Source organism: Heterodontus francisci, chromosome 33, assembly GCF_036365525.1.
Source record: "Heterodontus francisci isolate sHetFra1 chromosome 33, sHetFra1.hap1, whole genome shotgun sequence".
Taxonomy (NCBI): Eukaryota; Metazoa; Chordata; class Chondrichthyes; order Heterodontiformes; family Heterodontidae; genus Heterodontus; species Heterodontus francisci.
In genome coordinates, this window is record NC_090403.1 from 17,637,664 (window position 1) to 17,655,467 (window position 17,804).

At 44.8% G+C, this 17,804-nt stretch overlaps 1 protein-coding gene across 1 annotated transcript in view; it reads left to right on the forward strand.

Moving 5' to 3' along the window:
- Positions 1-17,804, forward strand: part of LOC137348041 (solute carrier family 15 member 1-like) — a 196,168-nt gene that overhangs the window by 95,651 nt on the left and 82,713 nt on the right. Inside the window, exon 12 of the mRNA XM_068013142.1 lies at positions 16,869-16,961. Within this exon, the coding sequence (XP_067869243.1) occupies positions 16,869-16,961 (93 nt within the window). The remainder of the gene's footprint in view (positions 1-16,868; positions 16,962-17,804) is intronic.

Sequence of the window (17,804 nt, forward strand, 5' to 3'; positions counted from 1 at the left end):
CGGTGAGTCACAGACCGTACGGTGAGTCACAGACCGTACGGTGAGTCACAGACCGTACGGTGAGTGACTGACTGTGCAGTGAGTCACAGACAGTACAGTGAGTCACAGACAGTGCATTGAGTCACAGACAGTGCATTGAGTCACAGACAGTGCAGTGAGTTACAGACAGTGCAGTGAGTTACAGACAGTGCAGTGAGTTACAGACAGTGCAGTGAGTCACAGACAGTGCAGTGAGTCACAGACAGTGCATTGAGTCACAGACAGTGCAGTGAGTCACAGACAGTGCATTGAGTCACAGACCGTGCAGTGAGTCACAGACCGTACGGTGAATGACTGACCGTGCAGTGAGTCACAGACAGTGCAGTGAGTCACAGACAGTGCATTGAGTCACAGACAGTGCAGTGAGTTACAGACAGTGCAGTGAGTCACAGACAGTGCAGTGAGTCACAGACAGTGCAGTGAGTCACAGACAGTGCATTGAGTCACAGACAGTGCAGTGAGTCACTGACAGTGCATTGAGTCACAGACCATACGGTGAGTGACTGACCGTGCAGTGAGTCACAGACAGTGCAGTGAGTCACAGACCGTACGGTGAGTGACTGACCGTGCAGTGAGTGACTGACCGTGCAGTGAGTGACTGACCGTGCAGTGAGTGACTGACCGTGCAGTGAGTGACTGACCGTGCAGTGAGTCACAGACAGTGCAGTGAGTCACAGACCGTGCAGTGAGTCACAGACCGTGCAGTGAGTCACAGACCGTGCAGTGAGTCACAGACCGTGCAGTGAGTGACTGACCGTGCAGTGAGTGACTGACCATGCAGTGAGTCACAGACTGTACGGTGAGTGACTGACCGTGCAGTGAGTCACAGACCGTACGGTGAGTGATTGACCGTGCAGTGAGTCACAGACCGTACGGTGAGTGACTGACCATGCGGTACGTCACTGACCATGCAGTGAGTAATAGCTTCCTGCCATCCACAAGGCTGTAAAGGCCAATAGAACAGGGTGAGAATTTTTCAAGGTGGCAAGTCAGAAGATTGGACAGAATATAAAAAAAACAGCAAAGAATGACTAAAACATTAATAAGGAGGGGAAAATTAGAGTACAAGAGAAAGCTAGCTAGAAATATAAAAACAGATAGTAAGAGTTTCTATAGATATTTAAAAAAGAAAAGAGTTAACAAAGTGAGCATTGGTCCTATAGAAAGTGAGTCTGGGGAATTAATAATGGATAATAAGGAGATGGCAGATGAATTGAACAGATATTTTGCATCGGTCTTCACTATTGAGGATACAAGTAACATCCCAGAATTAGCTGTAAGTCAGGAACTGGAAGGGAGGGCGGAACTCAAGAAAATTACAATCACCAGGGAAGTGGTACTGAGCAAATTGATGGAGCTGCGGGCATCCAAGTCCCCGGGAACTGATGGACTTCATCCTTTGGTCTTAAAAGAAGTGGCTACTGAGGTAGTTGTGGCGTTGGTTTTAATTTTCCAAAATTTCCTAGATTTGGGGAAGGTTCCATTAGATTGGAAAATAGTGAATGTAACTTCTCTATTCAAAAAGGAGAGAAAGACAGAAAGCAGGCCAGTTAGCTTAACATGTCATAGGGAAGATGTTAGAAGCTATTATTAAAGGCGTTGTAGCAGGGCAGTTAGAAAAATTCAAGGTAATCAGGCAGAGTCAGCATAGTTTTGTGAAAGGGAAATCATGTTTCATAATTTATTGGAGTTCTTTGAGGAAGTAATGTGTGATGTGGATAAAGGGGAACTGGTGGATGTACTGTACTAATATTTCCAGAAGGCATTTGATAAGGTGCCACATCAAAGGTTATTGCAGAAAATAAAAGCTCATGGTGTAGGGGGTAACATATTGCCATGGATGGAACAGTGGCACAGTGGCTAGCACTGCAGCCTCACAGCTCCAGTGACCTAGGTTCAGTTCTGGGTACTGCCTGTGCAGAGTTTGCAAGTTCTCCCTGTGACCACGTGGGTTTCCTCTGGGTGCTCTGGTTTCCTCCCACATGCCAAAGACTTGTGGGTTGATAGGTAAATTGGCCATTGTAAAAAAAAAATGCCCCTAGTGTAGGCAGGTGGTAGGAGAATTGAGGGAAGGTGGGGATGTGAGAGGGAAAAATGGGATTAATATAGGATTAGTATAAATGGGTGGTTGATGGTCAGCACGGCCTGTTTCGGTGCTGTATCTCTCTATGACTCTATAAGATTGACTAGCTAACAGGAAACAGAGAGTAGGCATATATGGGTTATTTTCTGGTTTGCAAGATGTAACAAGTGGTGTGCCACCGGGATTAGTGCTGGAGCATCAACTTTTTATAATTTATATAAATGTCTTGGATGAAGGGACTGAAGGTATGGTTGCTAAATTTGCTGTTGACACAAAGATAGGTAGGAAAGTGAGTTGTGAAGAGGACATAAGGAGGCTACAAAGGGATATAGATAGGTTAAGTTAGTGGGAAAAGATCTGTCAAATTGAGCAGAATGTGGGAAAATGTGAAATTGTCCACTTTGGCAGGAAGAATAAAAGAAAAGCATATTATCTGAATGGTGAGAGATTGCAGAGCTCTGAGATGCAGAGGGATCTGGGTGTCCTAGTGCATGAATCACATAAGGTACCGTATGCAGGTACAGCAAGTAATTCTTCTTCTTCTTTGGCCTCCTTGTCTCGGGAGACAATGGGTAAGCGCCTGGAGGTGGTCAGTGGTTTGTGGAGCAGCGCCTGGAGTGGCTATAAAGGCCAATACTAGAGTGACAGACTCTTCCACAGGTGCTGCAGATAAAATTGGTTGTCAGGGCTGTTTCGCAGTTAGCTCTCCCCTTGCGCTTCTGTCTTTTTTCCTGCCAACTGCTAAGTCACTTCGACTTGCCACATTTAACCCCGCCTTTATGGCTGCCCGCCAGCTCTGGCGATCGCTGGCAACTGACTCCCACGACTTGTGATCAATGTCACAGGAGTTCATGTCGCGTTTGCAGACATCTTTAAAGGGGAGACATGGACAGCCGGTGGGTCTGATACCAGTGGCGAGCTCGCTGTACAATGTGTCCTTGGGGATCCTGCCATCTTCCATGCGGCTCACATGGCCAAGCCATCTCAAGCGCCGCTGACTCAGTAGTGTGTATAAGCTGGGGATGTTGGCCACCTCGAGGACTTCTGTGTTGGAGATACGGTCCTGCCACCTGATGCCAAGTATTCTCCGGAGGCAGCGAAGATGGAATGAATTGAGACTTTGCTCTTGGCTGACATACGTTGTCCAGGCCTCACTGCCGTAGAGCAAGGTACTGAGGACACAGGCTTGATACACGCGGACTTTTGTGTTCCATGTCAGTGCGCCATTTTCCCACACTCTCTTGGCCAGTCTGGACATAGCAGTGGAAGCCTTTCCCATGTGCTTGTTGATTTCTGCATCAAGAGACAGGTTACTGGTGATAGTTGAGCCTAGGTAGGTGAACTCTTGAACCACTTCTAGAGCATGGTAGCCGATATTGATGGATGGAGCATTTCTGACGTCCTGTCCCATGATGTTCATTTTCTTGAGGCTGATGGTTAGGCCAAATTCGTTGCAGGCAGCCGCAAACCTGTCAATGAGATTCTGCAGACACTCTTCAGTGTGAGATGTTAATGCAGCATCGTCAGCAAAGAGGAGTTCCCCGATGAGGACTTTCCGTACTTTGGTCTTCGCTCTTAGACGGGCAAGATTGAACAACCTGCCACCTGATCTTGCATGGAGGAAAATTCCTTCTTCTGAAGACTTGAGCGCATGTGAGAGCAGCAGAGAGAAGAAAATCCCAAACAGTGTAGGTGCGAGAACACAGCCCTGTTTCACGCCACTCAGGATAAGAAAGGGGTCTGATGAGGCGCCGCTATGCTGAATTGTGCCTTTCATATTGACATGGAATGAGGTGATGATACTTAGTAGCTTTGGTGGACATCCGATCTTTTCTAGTAGTCTGAAGAGACCACGTCTGCTGATGAGGTCAAAGGCTTTGGTGAGATCAATGAAAGCAACGTAGAGGGGCATCTGTTGCTCGCGGCATTTCTCCTGTAGCTGACGAAGGGAGAACAGCATGTCAGACAGCAAGTAAATAGGAAAGCTAATAAAATGTTATCATTTATGGCAAGGGGAATTGAATACTAAAGTAGGGAGGTTATGCTTCAGTTATACAGGGCATTGGTGAGACCACATTTGGAGTACTGTGTACAGTACTGGTCACCTTATTTAAGGAAGAATATAAATGGGTAGAATAGTAAGAGGCGACTTGATTGAAGCATATAGGATCTTGACAGGGTGAATGTTACCTCTTGTGGGAGAATCTAGAACTGGGGTCACTATTTAAAAATAAAGGGTCGCCTATTTAAGACAGAGATGAGGAGAAATATTTTCTCTGAGGGTCGTGAGTCTTTGGAACTCCCTTCCTCAAAAGGCGGTGGAAGCAGAGTCTTTGAATATTTTTAAGGCAGAGGTAGATAGATTCTTGAAAAGCAAGGGGGTGAAGGGTTATGGGGGTAGGCGGGAATGTGGAGTAATCAGTTCAGCCACGAATTTATTGAATGGCGGAGCAGGCTTGAGGGGCCAAGTGGCCTACTCCTGCTCCTAATTCGTATGTTCATATGTTTAAAATTGGTCAATGAATTTTCATCTATTTCATAAATCCACACTCTTCTGTGGGAACTGGGTGCAATCGATTCAATATGCACTTCCATCTCTGTGGCCTGGGCTCAATATCAGCCCAGATTGATAGGATCAAAGTCTCCTCAGGCTGTAAAGGTCCTAACTAAAGAGAGTATGGGTGGATTCATCACAAATTTTGGTGGGCATGGGTCTCCTAATTTGGCACTACATTGGCAACATGAACATGTACTCCTTTCATCACCAGCTACAAGATGCACTGCAGTAATTCACCAAGGCTCCTTCAACAACACCTTCCAAACCTGTGACCTCTACCACCTAGAAGGACAAGGGTAGCAGGTGCATGGGAACCCCACCACCTGCAAGATGCCCTCCAAGTCACACATTATCCTGATATGGACACAGATCGCTGTTCCCTCGTTGTTGCTGGATCAAAATCCTGGAAGTCCCTACCCACCAGCATTGTGGGATTACCTTCATCACATGGACTGCTGTGGTTCAATAAGAAGGCGGCTCACCACCATCTTCTAAAGGGCAACTAGGGATGGGAAATAAATGTTGGACTTACCAGTGACACCCACATCCCAAGGGGGACTTTAGAAGATTGGTAATGTTATGGGATTAGCAATCCAGAGTCATGACTAATGTTTCAAAGACATGAGTTCAAATCCCATCACAGCTGCTGGGGAAATATCAATTCAATTAATTAATCTGGAATGACATTCCAGTCTCATTAATAATTATCAAGAAGCTACCAGATTGTCACAAAAACCCATCTGGTTTACTAATGATTTTCAGGGAGAAAGTCTGCCGCCCTTACCCTGTCTGGCAATCGTATAAGTCCAGACCCACATCAATTTGGTTGACACTTAACTGCTCTCAGAATTTTTTTTTATTCTTTTCATGGGATGTTAGCATTGCTGGCAAGTTCAGCATTTGCTGCCCATCCCTAATTGCCCTTGAGAAGTTGGTGGTGAGCCACCTTCTTGAACTGCTGCAGTCCATCTGGTGCAGGTGCACCCACAGTGCTGTTAGCGAGGGAGATCCAAGAATTTGATCCAGTGACAGTGAAGGAACGACAATATATTTCCAAGTCAGGATAGTGTGTGGTGTTACGACCAGGTGAGAAAGAGGTCTAGGGTTCCCTTTCAGCCTTCACCTGGTCTTACTGTAACAGGGTTTAATCTTAAACACAGCGTGTTTTTAGCTCCCCCTTGGTGAATCCTTGTTCACCGCTTTCCAATTATAAGGCAAAGAAATCAGCACAAACAGACTTTCTTAGGTTTCAAAAAGAAAACTTGAAATTTATTAAACTTAAATTTAAACTCTAATTCGGTTAATGCCGAAGGATACATGCCGCAGCCCATGCTAGCATGCATACGTGATACACACATGCAAATAGAGACAGAAAAGAGCAGAAAAAAAATAAAGTGGAAAGGTTTGAGGCAATATCTGAAGAGTTGTTGTTACGGTTCTTCGAGCTCACTGTAGAGTCCTTGATTGCAGGTAGATCTTGATTTTCATTGGGGCCCAGTTTTCTTCTTAAACCTTGTTCGCTGTAGGAGATTTTTCTCTCTTGGAGTTCATGTGTCTTCAGTGGATTCAGAGGCTTGTGAGAAACAGATGGGAGCAGACAGGAGAGGCTGTGGTGAGCCAGCCAGGAGAGGCATTTTCAATCCAGGAGCAAACAGCTTTCCGCAGGCTCTCATTTCAAACTGTACAATTCAGAATCTCCCAGGTTGCCAAGCAGGTTAGTCATGTGACTAACTGGTCTGAACATGTCTTGGCTCTGTGTATTGTATGTCAGGGAATGGTGTTTGTCCTTTCCAAGCACTGTCTGTTGATATGCAAATGTCTTTTTTCCAGTCAAGGTCTGGCAGTCCTTATAACAGGCCTTCTCTTCTTCCCAGCAACAATTTGAAATTTAATGTCCATGTGGGGAAATTAATATGCCTCATTCTCGGCAGGTGGGGGCCTGCATGACAGTGGCTCGGAGGGGAACTTGCAGATGGTGGTGCTCCCATGCTTCTGCTGCCCTTGTCCTTCTAGGTGGAAGAAGTTGCGAGTTTGGAAGGTGTGTTGAAGGAGGCATGTTGAGTTGCTGCAGTGCATCATGTAGATGGTGCATACTGTGGCATCAAGGAGCCCGAACAAATCTGGAGTCAATGGGAATCGGGGGAAAACTCTCCACTGGTTGGAGTCATATCCAGCACAAAGGAAGATGGTTTTGATTGTTGGAGGCCAGTCATTTCAACCCCAAGACAGTACTGCAGGAGTTGCACAGGGTAGTGTCCACAGACCAACCATCTTCAGCTGCTTCGTCAATAACCTTCTCTCCAGCATAAGGTCAGAAGTGGGGATCTTTGCTGATGATTGCACAGTGTTCAGTACCATTTGCGACTGCTCAGATACTGAACTAGTCCGTGCCCACATGCAGCAAGACTGGAGAACATTCAGGCTTGGGCTGATAAGTGGCAAATGACATTCGTACCACACAAGTGCCAGGCAATGACCATCTCTAACAAGAAAGTTTCTAACCATCTCCCCTTGACATTCAACAGCATTACCATCGCTGAATCCCCCACCATCAACATCCTGGGGTGAAGGAATGGTATGTTGCCTCCCTGGTGCAAGGGTCATGGATATCACCAAGCGGCTATAGAGCATTCTGGAGGGCGAGGGTGCACAGCCAGAGGTCGTGGTCCACATTGGTACCAATAATATAGGAAGAAAGAGGATGAGGTCCTGCAGGCTGAGTTCAGGGAATTAGGAATGAGATTAGCAAGCAGGACCTCAAAGGTAGCAATCTCCAGATTTCTGGTGAGTATGGAAATAGGAAAATACACCAGATGAATGCGTGGCAGGACAGATGGTGCAGGAGGGAGGGCTTCAAATTTCTGGGGCATTGGGACCAGTTCTGGGGAAGCTGGGACCTGTACAAGCTGGACGGTCTACATCTGAACAGGACTGGGCCAAATATCCTTGCAGGAAGGTTTGCTTGTGCTGTTGGGGATGGTTTAAACTAGTTTGGCAGGGGCATGAGAATCTGAGTGCAGTCTTGGATAGGAGAATTTCAGGGCAGGAAACAGGAGGCAGAAAATTATTGAGTGACTGAAAGACAGAAGAAACAAAGGTTAAAAAGTGTGCAGCACAGGAATTTGGCAGTATTAAAGGGTATTTATTTAAATGCAAGGAGTATAGTAAATAAAGCTGATGAGCTGAGGGCACAAATAGACACATGGCAACATGAGAGTTACAAGCTAGCCAGGAAGGATCTAAAGGGAGAGATAAGAAGAGCAAGGAGAGGACATGAGAAGTCATTGGCGGATAGGATCAAAGAAAACCCTAAGGCTTTCTATAGGTATATCAGGAATAAAAGAATGACTAGAGTTAGATTAGGGCCAATCAAGGATAGTAGTGGGAAGTTGTGTGTGGAATCAGAGGAGATAGGGGAACTGTTAAATGAATATTTTGCGTCAGTATTTACAGTGGAGAAAGAAAATGTTGTCGAGGAGAATACTGAGATACAGACTACTAGGCTAGATGGGATTGAGGTTCACAAGGAGGAGGTGTTAGCAATTTTGGAAAGTGTGAAAATAGATAAGTCCCCTGGGCCAGATGGGATTTATCCTAGGATTCTCTGGGAAGCCAGGGAGGAGATTGCAGAGCCTTTGTCCTTGATTTTTATGTCGTCATTGTCGACAGGAATAGTGCCAGAAGACTGGAGGATAGCAAATGTTGTCCCCTTGTTCAAGAAGGGGAGTAGAGACAGCCCTGGTAATTATAGACCTGTGAGCCTTACTTCGGTTGTGGGTAAAATGTTGGAAAAGGTTATAAGAGATAGGATTTATAATCATCTTGAAAAGAATAAGTTCATTAGAGATAGTCAGCACGGTTTTGTGAAGGGTAGGTCGTGCCTCACAAACCTTATTGAGTTTTTTGACAAGGTGACCAAACAGGTGGATGAGGGTAAAGCCGTGGATGTGGTCTATATGGATTTCAGTAAGGCGTTTGATAAAGTTCCCCACGGTAGGCTATTGCAGAAAATACAGAAGTATGGGATTGAAGGTGAATTAGTGCTTTGGATCAGAAATTGGCTAGCTGAAAGAAGACAGAGGGTGGTGGTTGATGGTAAATGTTCATCCTGGAGTATAGTTTCTAGTGGTGTACCGCAAGGATCTGTTTTGGGGCCACTGCTGTTTGTCATTTTTATAAATGACCTGGATGAGGGCGTAGAAGGGTGGGTTAGTAAATTTGCGGATGACACGAAGGTCGGTGGAGTTGTGGATAGTGCCGAAGGATGTTGTAGGTTACAGAGGGACATAGATAGGCTGCAGAGCTGGGCTGAGAGATGGCAAATGGAGTTTAATGCGGAAAAGTGTGAGGTGATTCACTTCGGAAGGAGTAACAGGAATGCAGAATACTGGGCTAATGGGAAGATTCTTGGTAGTGTAGATGAGCAGAGAGATATTGGTGTCCAGGTACATAAATCCCTGAAAGTTGCCACCCAGGTTAATAGAGCTGTTAAGAAGGCATATGGTGTGTTAGCTTTTATTAGTAGGGGGATCGAGTTTAGGAGCCATGAGGTCATGCTGCAGCTGTACAGAACTCTGGTGCGGCCGCACCTGGTGTATTGCGTGCAGTTCTGGTCACCGCATTATAGGAAGGATGTGGAAGCTTTGGAAAAGGTGCAGAGGAGATTTACTAGGATGTTGCCTGGTATGGAGGGAAGGTCTTACGAGGAAAGGCTGAGGGACTTGAGGTTGTTTTCGTTAGAGAGAAGGAGGAGAAGAGGTGACTTAATAGAGACATATAAGATAATCAGAGGACTGGACAGGGTGAAGAGTGAGAGCCTTTTTCCTCGGATGGTGATGGCAAACACGAGGGGACGTAGCTTTAAGTTGAGGGGTGATAGATATAGGACAGATGTTCGAGGTAGTTTCTTTACTCAGAGAGTAGTAGGGGCGTGGAACGCCCTGCCTGGAACAGTAGTAGACTCGCCAACTTTAAGGGCATTTAAGTGGTCATTGGATAGACATATGGATGAAAATGGAATAGTGTAGGTCAGATGGTTTCACAGGTCGGCGCAACATCGAGGGCTGAAGGGCCTGTACTGCGCTGTAATGTTCTATGATATTGTTGCCATAATGGAAACTTGGCTTAAAGAGGGGCAAGAATGGCAGCTCAACATCCCTGGATATAGAGTTTTCAGGAGGGATAGAGAGGGAGATAAAAAAGGAGGGGGTGTAGCATTATTAGTTAAGGAATCAATAGCAACTGTGAGGAGGGATGTTATGCTAAATGAATCATCAAACGAGGCCATTTGGGTGGAGATCAGAAATAAAAAAGGGGCAGCCACACTAATAGGAGTGTACTATAGACCAAATAGTGAGAGGGAGGTAGAAGAACAAATATGTAGACACATTTCTGAGTGCAAAAACTATAAGGCAATAATAGTTGGGGATTTCAACTACCCCAATATCAACTGGGATACAAACAGTGTGAAGGGCACAGAGGAGCCAAAGTTCTTGAACTGTGTTCAAGAGAACTTTTTTAGCCAGCATGTAACAAGCCCAACGAGATGGGGCACAATTCTAGATTTAATCTTCGGTAATGAAGCTGGGCAAGTGAATGAAGTAACAGTGGGTGACCATTTTGGAGATAGTGATCATAATACAGTTAGTTTTAGCATAATCATGGAAAAGGACAAAGATAAAACAGGAGTAAAGGTACTAAATTGGGGGAAGCCAAATTTTACAAAACTGACAGGTGACCTGGCGAAGGTGGACTGGATACAGCTACTTGAAGGAAAATCAGTGGCAAACCAGTGGGAGGCATTCAAAAGCGAGATACCACAGGCACAGTGTAGACATGAACCCACAAAGATAAAGGGTGGTACTGCCAAATCTAAAGCCCCCTGGTTATCTAGAAGCTTACAGGGTAAGTTAAAGCAGAAAAAGAAAGCTTATGACGATCACAAAGATCTTAATACTTTTGAAAGTCTAGAGGATATAGAAAGTGAAGTAAAAAAGGAAATTAGAAAAGCAAAGAGAGGGCATGAAAAAATATTGGCAGGTAAAATCAAGGAAAACCCAAAGATGTTTTATCAGTACATTAAGAGTAAGAGGATAACTAAGGAAAGGGTAGGGCCTATCAGAGATGTACAAGGCAACTTATACATGGATGCAGAAGATGTGGGTAGGGTTCTTAATGAGTTTTTGTCTCTATCTTCACAAAGGAGAGGATTGATGCAGACATTGTAGTTAAAGAGGAGAAGTGTGAAATATTAGATACGATAAGCATAATGAGAGGAAGTACTAGAGGGTCTGGCATCCTTGAAAGTGGATAAATCCCCAGGGACGGATGGATTCTATCCCAGGTTGTTAAAGGAAGCCAGGGAAGAAATAGCGGATGTGCTGAGGATCATCTTCCAATCCTCACTGGATACAGGCAAAGTACCAGACGATTGGATGTCTGCAAATGTTTTACTATTGTTTAAAAAGGGTGCGAGGGATAGGCCAAATAATTATAGGCTGGTTAGTCTGACCTCACTGGTAGGTAAATTGTTAGAATCAATTCTGAGGGACAGGATTAACTGCCACTTAGCAAGGCACAGCTTAATCAGGGATAGTCAGCATGGATTTGTTAAGGGAAGGTCATGTCTTACTAACCTAATTGAATTTTTTGAGGACGTAACAAGCAGGATTGATGAGGGTAGTGCAGTAGATGTGGTCTACGTGGATTTTAGTAAGGCATTTGACAAAGTCCTGCATGGCAGACTGGTCAGTAAAATGAAAGCCCATGGGATACAGGGGAATGTGGCAGGTTGGATCCAGAATTGTCTCAGGGACACAAAACAAAAGGTAGTAGTCGACAGATGTTTTTGCAAATGGAAAGCTGTTTCCAGTGGCATTCCACAGGGCTCGGTCCCTTTCTGTTTGTGGTATATATTAATGATTTGGACTTAAATGTGGGAGGCATGATTGGGAAATTTGCTGATGACACAAAAATTGGCCATGTAGTTGATAGTGAAGAGGATAGCCAAAAACTCCAGAATGATATCAATGGTTTGGTTGAGTGGGTGGAAAAGTGGCAAATGGAATTCAATCCAAAGAAGTGTGAGGTAATGCACTTGGGGAGGGCAAATAAAGCGAGGAAATACACAATAAATGGAGGATATTGAGAGGTGTAGAAGAAGTGAGAGACCTTGGAGTGCATGTCCACAGGTCCCTGAAGGTGGTAGGGTAGGCAGATAGAGTGATGAAGAAGGCATATGGAATGCTTTCCTTTATTGGCCGAGGTATAGAATACAAAAGCAGGGATGTAATGCTGGAACTGTATAAAATGCTGGTTAGGCCACAGCTGGAGTATTACATACAGTTCTGGTCACCACATTATAGAAAGGACATAATTGCCAGGGTTTGAAAGTTGCAGCTGTGGGGAAAGATTGGATAGGCTAAGATTGTTTTCCCTAGAACAGAGGAGGCTGAGGGGTGACTTGATTGAGGTGTCTGGATAGACTAGACGGGAATGACCTGTTTCCCCTAGCGGACAGATCAATTACCAGGGGGCTCAGATTTAAGGTGATTGGTTGAAGGATAAGAGGGGACATGAGGAAAGATTTTTTCACCCAGAGGGTGGTGGGTGTCTGGAATTCACTGCCAGGAATGGTGGTGGAGGCAGAAACTCTCAATTTTTTTTAAAGGTACCTGGACATGCACCTGAAGTGCTGTAACCTGCAAGGCTATGGACCAGGTGCTTGAAGGTGGGATTAGGCAGTGCCTAGATTGTTCGGCCGGCATGGACATGATGGGCTGAATGGCTTCTTTCTGTGCTGTAATTTTTCTGTGGTTCTATGGACTGAGTACTAAATATTTCTGGATACAAGGTTTTCGGGTGAGATAGGAAAGGAACGAAAGGAGGAGGGGTAGCAGTACTGATTAAGGGGAATGTTAGGAGAGAGAGGATGCCCTAGAGGGATCAAGGATCTATTTGGTTAGAGCTGCTGAGTGTATTCTATAGGTCACCATCTGTGTGAAAGGTATAGAGAAACAAATTTTCAAGAAAATTCCAGAGAGATGCAAGAACTATGAGTAGTTATAATGGGGATTTTAATTATCATTATAGAGACTGGGATAGTATTCGTGCAAAGGGCAGAGAAGGGGAAGAGTTTATGAAGTGTGTTCAACAGAATTTTGTACATCAGTATCTTTCTGGCCTAATGAGGAAGGAGGCACTGCTGGATCTGGTTCTGGGGAATGAGGTGGATCAGGTAGATCAAGTGTATGTAGGGGAACATTTAGGGGACAGTGATCATAGTATTTACGTTAGCTATGGAAAAGGGCAAGGAGAAATCTAGTGTAAAAGTACTTGATTGGGGGAGGGCTATTTCAGTGGGTGAGGACAGATCTGGCCCAGGTAAATTGGAATCAAAGATTGGCCTGCAAAATGTAATGGAATAATGGGCTGCCTTCAAAGAAGGATAGTTCGGGTACATTCGAGGTACATTCCCACGAGGGGGAAAGGTAGGACAAATAAATGCAGAGCCCCCTGGATGACGGCATGATAGAGAGTATGATGGAGCAGAAAAAGAGTGCGTATGACAGATGTCAAGTGGATAATAATAAGTGAGAACCAGGTTGAATATAGAAAGTTCAGAGGAGAAGTGAAAAAAGAAATAAGAGAAGCAAAGCGAGAGTATGAGAAGAGACTAGCAGCTAACTTAATAGAAAATCCAAAAGTCTTCTATAGGCATATAAAGAGCAAAGGGCGGGACAGATTAGGGACCAGAAAGGGGATTTATGCACAAAGGCAGGGGACATGGCTGAGATACTAAATGAGTATTTTGCATCTGTCTTTACAAAGAAAGATGCTGCCCAAGTCATGGTGAAAAAGGAGGTAGTTGAAATGTTGGTTGGGCTAAAAATTGATGAAGAGGAGGTATTGCATTTGCTGGCTGTGCTTAAAGGTAATAAATCACTAGGACTGGATGAAATGTATCCAAGAATACTGAGGGAAGTAAGGGTGGGAATTGCAGAGACACTGCCCATAATCTTCCAATCCTCCTTAGATACAGAGTGGTGCCAAAGGACTGGGGAATTGCAAATGTTACACCTTTGTTCAAAAAAGGGTGTACGGATAAGCCCAGCAATTACAGGCCAGTCAGTTTAACCTCAGTGGTGGGAAAGCTTTTAGAAATGATAATTCAGGACAAAATTAACAGTCACTTGGACAAATGTGGATTAATTAAGGAAAGCCAATACGGATTTGTTAAAGGTAAATCGTGTTTAACTAACTTGCTTGAGTTTTTTGATGAGGTAAGAGAGAGGGTTGATGAGGTTCATGAGGTTTCCCAGTGGTCGGTGTTAAGGTCCATTACTTTTCTTGATCTATATTAATGACCTAGACTTTGGTGTGCAGGGTGTTTTTTCCTCCTTGTGTTATTGTTGACTATACACATGTACCAACCAAGCATAGGGGATCAGTTAACACATAACATAGGTTCTTTATTGATGACTATACTGCATGTGCACAACTAGCAGTAATCTTACACAGGTCTGGTCTGGACACCTACTGTCTACAGCCTCACACACAGAGTAGAAGTCACATGATACATTACCTCATCTCCCTTACACCGTTGTACATCGAAAACATAACCACACCTTCTTAAAGGTGTACTACAACACAGCGCACAATTTCAAAATTTTCAGATGACACAAAACTTAGACGTATTGTGAACTATGAGGAGAATAGTGATAAACTTCAAGAGAGCTTAGACAGGCTGGTGGAATGGGCGACAAGTGGCAGATGAAATTTAATGCAGAGAAGTGTGCAGTGATTCATTTTGGTCAAAAGAACAAGGAGAGGCATGTAAAATAAAGGGTACAATTCTAAAAAGGGTGCAGGACCTGGGGTTTAATGTACACAAATCATTGAAGGACAGGTTGAAAAAGCAGTTAATAAAGCATACAGGATCCTGGGCTTTATGAGTAGAAGCATAGAGTAAAAAAGCAAGGGGAGATGATGGCGTAGTGATAATGTCACTGGACTAGTAATTCAGAGACCTAGGCTAATGCTTTGGGGATATAGGTTCAAAACCCACATGGCAGAGAGTGAAATTTGAATTCAATTAATAAATCTGGAATTAATAGGTAGTCTAATGGTGACCATGAAACCATTGTTGTAAAAACCCATCTGGTTCACTAATGTCCTTTAGGGAAGGAAATCTGCTGTCCTTACCTGGACTGGCCTACATGTGACTCCAGACCCACAGCAATGTGGTTGACTCTGAAATAGCCTTGTAAGCCACTCAGTTGTATTAAACTGCTACAAAATCTAAGAAAAGGAATACTTTTGGTGTACATACACCCCAAGGTTTGCAGCAGTTCACTACCAACTTCTCAAGGGCAATTAGGGATGGGCAATAAATGCCGGCTTAGCCAGCGATGCCCACGTCACATGAACGAATAAAAAAAATTATGCTGACCCTGTATAAAACCCTGGTTCGGCCTCCACTGGAGTAGTGTGTCCAATTGTGAGCACCACACTTTAGGAAGAATGTGAAGTCAGTGGAGAGAATGCAGAATGGTTCCAGTTATGAGAAACTTCACCAGAGATAGATTGGAGAAGCTGGGACTGTTCTCCTCGGAGAAGAGAAAATTAAGAAGAGATTTGATAGAGTTGTTCAAAATCATGATGGGTCTGGATAGAGTAGATAGGAAGAAACTGTTCCCATTGGCGGAAGGGTCGAGAACCAGAGGATACCGATTTCAAGTGACTGGCAAAAGAAGCAATGGCGACATGAGGAAAACCTTTTTACGCAGGGAGTAGTTAGTATCTGGAATGTACTGCCTGAGCGTGTGGTAGAGGAAAATTCAATCATTGCTTTCAAAAGAGAATTGGATAATTATCTGAAGCGAACATATTTGCAGGGTTATGGGGAAAAGGCGGGGTGTGGGACTGGGTGAGTTGCTCTTCCAGAGAGCCGACTTGGACACGACGGGCTAAGTGGCCTCTTTCTGTACTGTAACCATTCTATGATACTATAATTCTAAGAGCAGGTTAGAAGCTGGAAATTCTGTGGTGAGTAACTCATCTCCTGACTCCCCAAAGCCTGTTCACTATTTATAAAGCACAAATGAGGAGTGTGAAGGAATAGTCTGCACTTGCCTGGATGAGAGCAGTTCCAACAATACTCACGTAGCTCAACACCATCCAAGACAAAGCAGCCAGTCCACCACCTTAAACATTCACATCCTCCATTATTGGCACATAGTGGCAGCAGAGTGTACCATCTACAAGATACACTGCAGCAGCAACTCACCAAGGCTTCTTTGACAGCACCTTCCAAACTTGTAATAATAAAAGCAAAATACTGTGGATGCTGGAAATTTGAAATAAAAACAGAAAATGCTGGAAATACTCAGGAGATCTGGCAGCGTCTGTGGAGAGAGAAATAGAGTTAATGTTTCAGGTCTGAGTATTTCCCACATTTTCTGTTTTCATTTCTTCCAAACTCGCTACCTCTACCACCTAGAAGAACAGGCCAGCAGACAAATGGGAATGCCACCACCTGCAAGTTCCCCTCCATGTCACACACCATCTGTCTTGGAACTGTACTGCAGTTACATCACTGTTGCTGCGTCAAAATCTTCGAACTTCCTCCCTATCAGCACTGTAGGTGTACCTGCAGTGGTTCAGGGAGGCAGCTCACTACCACCTTCTCAAGGGCAATTAGACAATAAATGCTGACTTTGCCAATGACTTTCACATTCCAAGAACAAATAATAAAAAACGAATTTTCAAAAAACTCACACCGAGAAGCTACAGCAGGGAAGGTTTCCTTGGTGTGCCGTGTGTAACCAAGTCAGAAACCTGTTTAAAAAGAGTTTTATAATTTCAAGGTGGATACAGCACATAGAGGAAATGCATGTTGGGAGATGGAAATTTATACAGCTACAGTAGGTCTGTCTGTGTGGATAGGACTGAGACAGACTGATGAGACAATGTAGAGGGAGCTTTACTCTGTATCTAACCCAGGCGTTAGCTGACCAGGTTCCATTCCCAGCATAAAAAGTGTTTTGATAAATATTGTGTGAATCATGCCTATTATTATCATGAAATGGATGAGGTGACATGTGACATTGTGGGATGGAGTGAAGTTACAGTTTGTTCTGTGCCTCACTCTAGTGAATGGATTAACCCTGTGTTATTTGTGTTGTACAGAGTGCCATCATAAACAAGGTCAAGTGGTACATGAGTAAAAAGAAGGATGGAGCTAGGAAGCATTGGCTGGACTGGGCTGACCAGAAGTACGAGGTAGGTATCTCTGCTGCTGTGCCAGTATCATGCACAGGACTGGAGTGAATGATAGGCCTTGGGATTCCTGGCTCGAAATAGGCGAATTGGATCATTTCTGCTGCAGGGTGGTGAGGCAGAAATTTGGTGTGGAGCCCAATTCTGCAGGGATTCCTCCCCATTTGTGGTGGTCCAATAAATTCTGCTGGGGATTGACAGGGGGTTCTGATATAAGGGGCTGAATTTTGTTTTGATGACATGGGTCCTGGTGGCGGGCCAGAAGGTGTGAGGAGACCCTGCAATTAACTGCCCGCTGTCCCTTTAAGGGGCAAGCTCCCACCTCTAAGAGCTGCCAGCCAACTGGAAGGCTGGTAGCCCTGCAGTATAGGGAGCGCCACTGGGAGCAGTGTACACTGTTGGTACTGCAGGAGGTCCTGCCATACCAACGGGTCTGGAGACCCCAGGAGAGGTGAGTGGGATCAGGGTCACCGGACCTGTCAAGCAGGCCCGGGCAACAGGGTGGGGATTGTTAGTGAGGGTGAGGGGTGGTCTTCCCACAGTGGGGGATGGGGGGTAAGGGATTGCTGCTGAGGGGGGCGGTGGCCCTCCAGGAGCCCTCGATGGCCCCCAAAGGAGGGATCCCTGCTAGAGGTTTTACCTGGTGTGTCTCCCTGTGACAGCCCTTCTGCCATCTATTAAATTGAGACGGAGGCAGAAGGAGGCTCTTAAGTGGCCATTCAATTAGATCATGTTTGATCTGCATCTTAACTCCATTTACCCACCTTTGCTCCATGTCCCTTGGTACCCTAGTCTAACAAAAATCTATCAATCACTGTCTTGAAAATTTCAATTGACCTCCAGCAT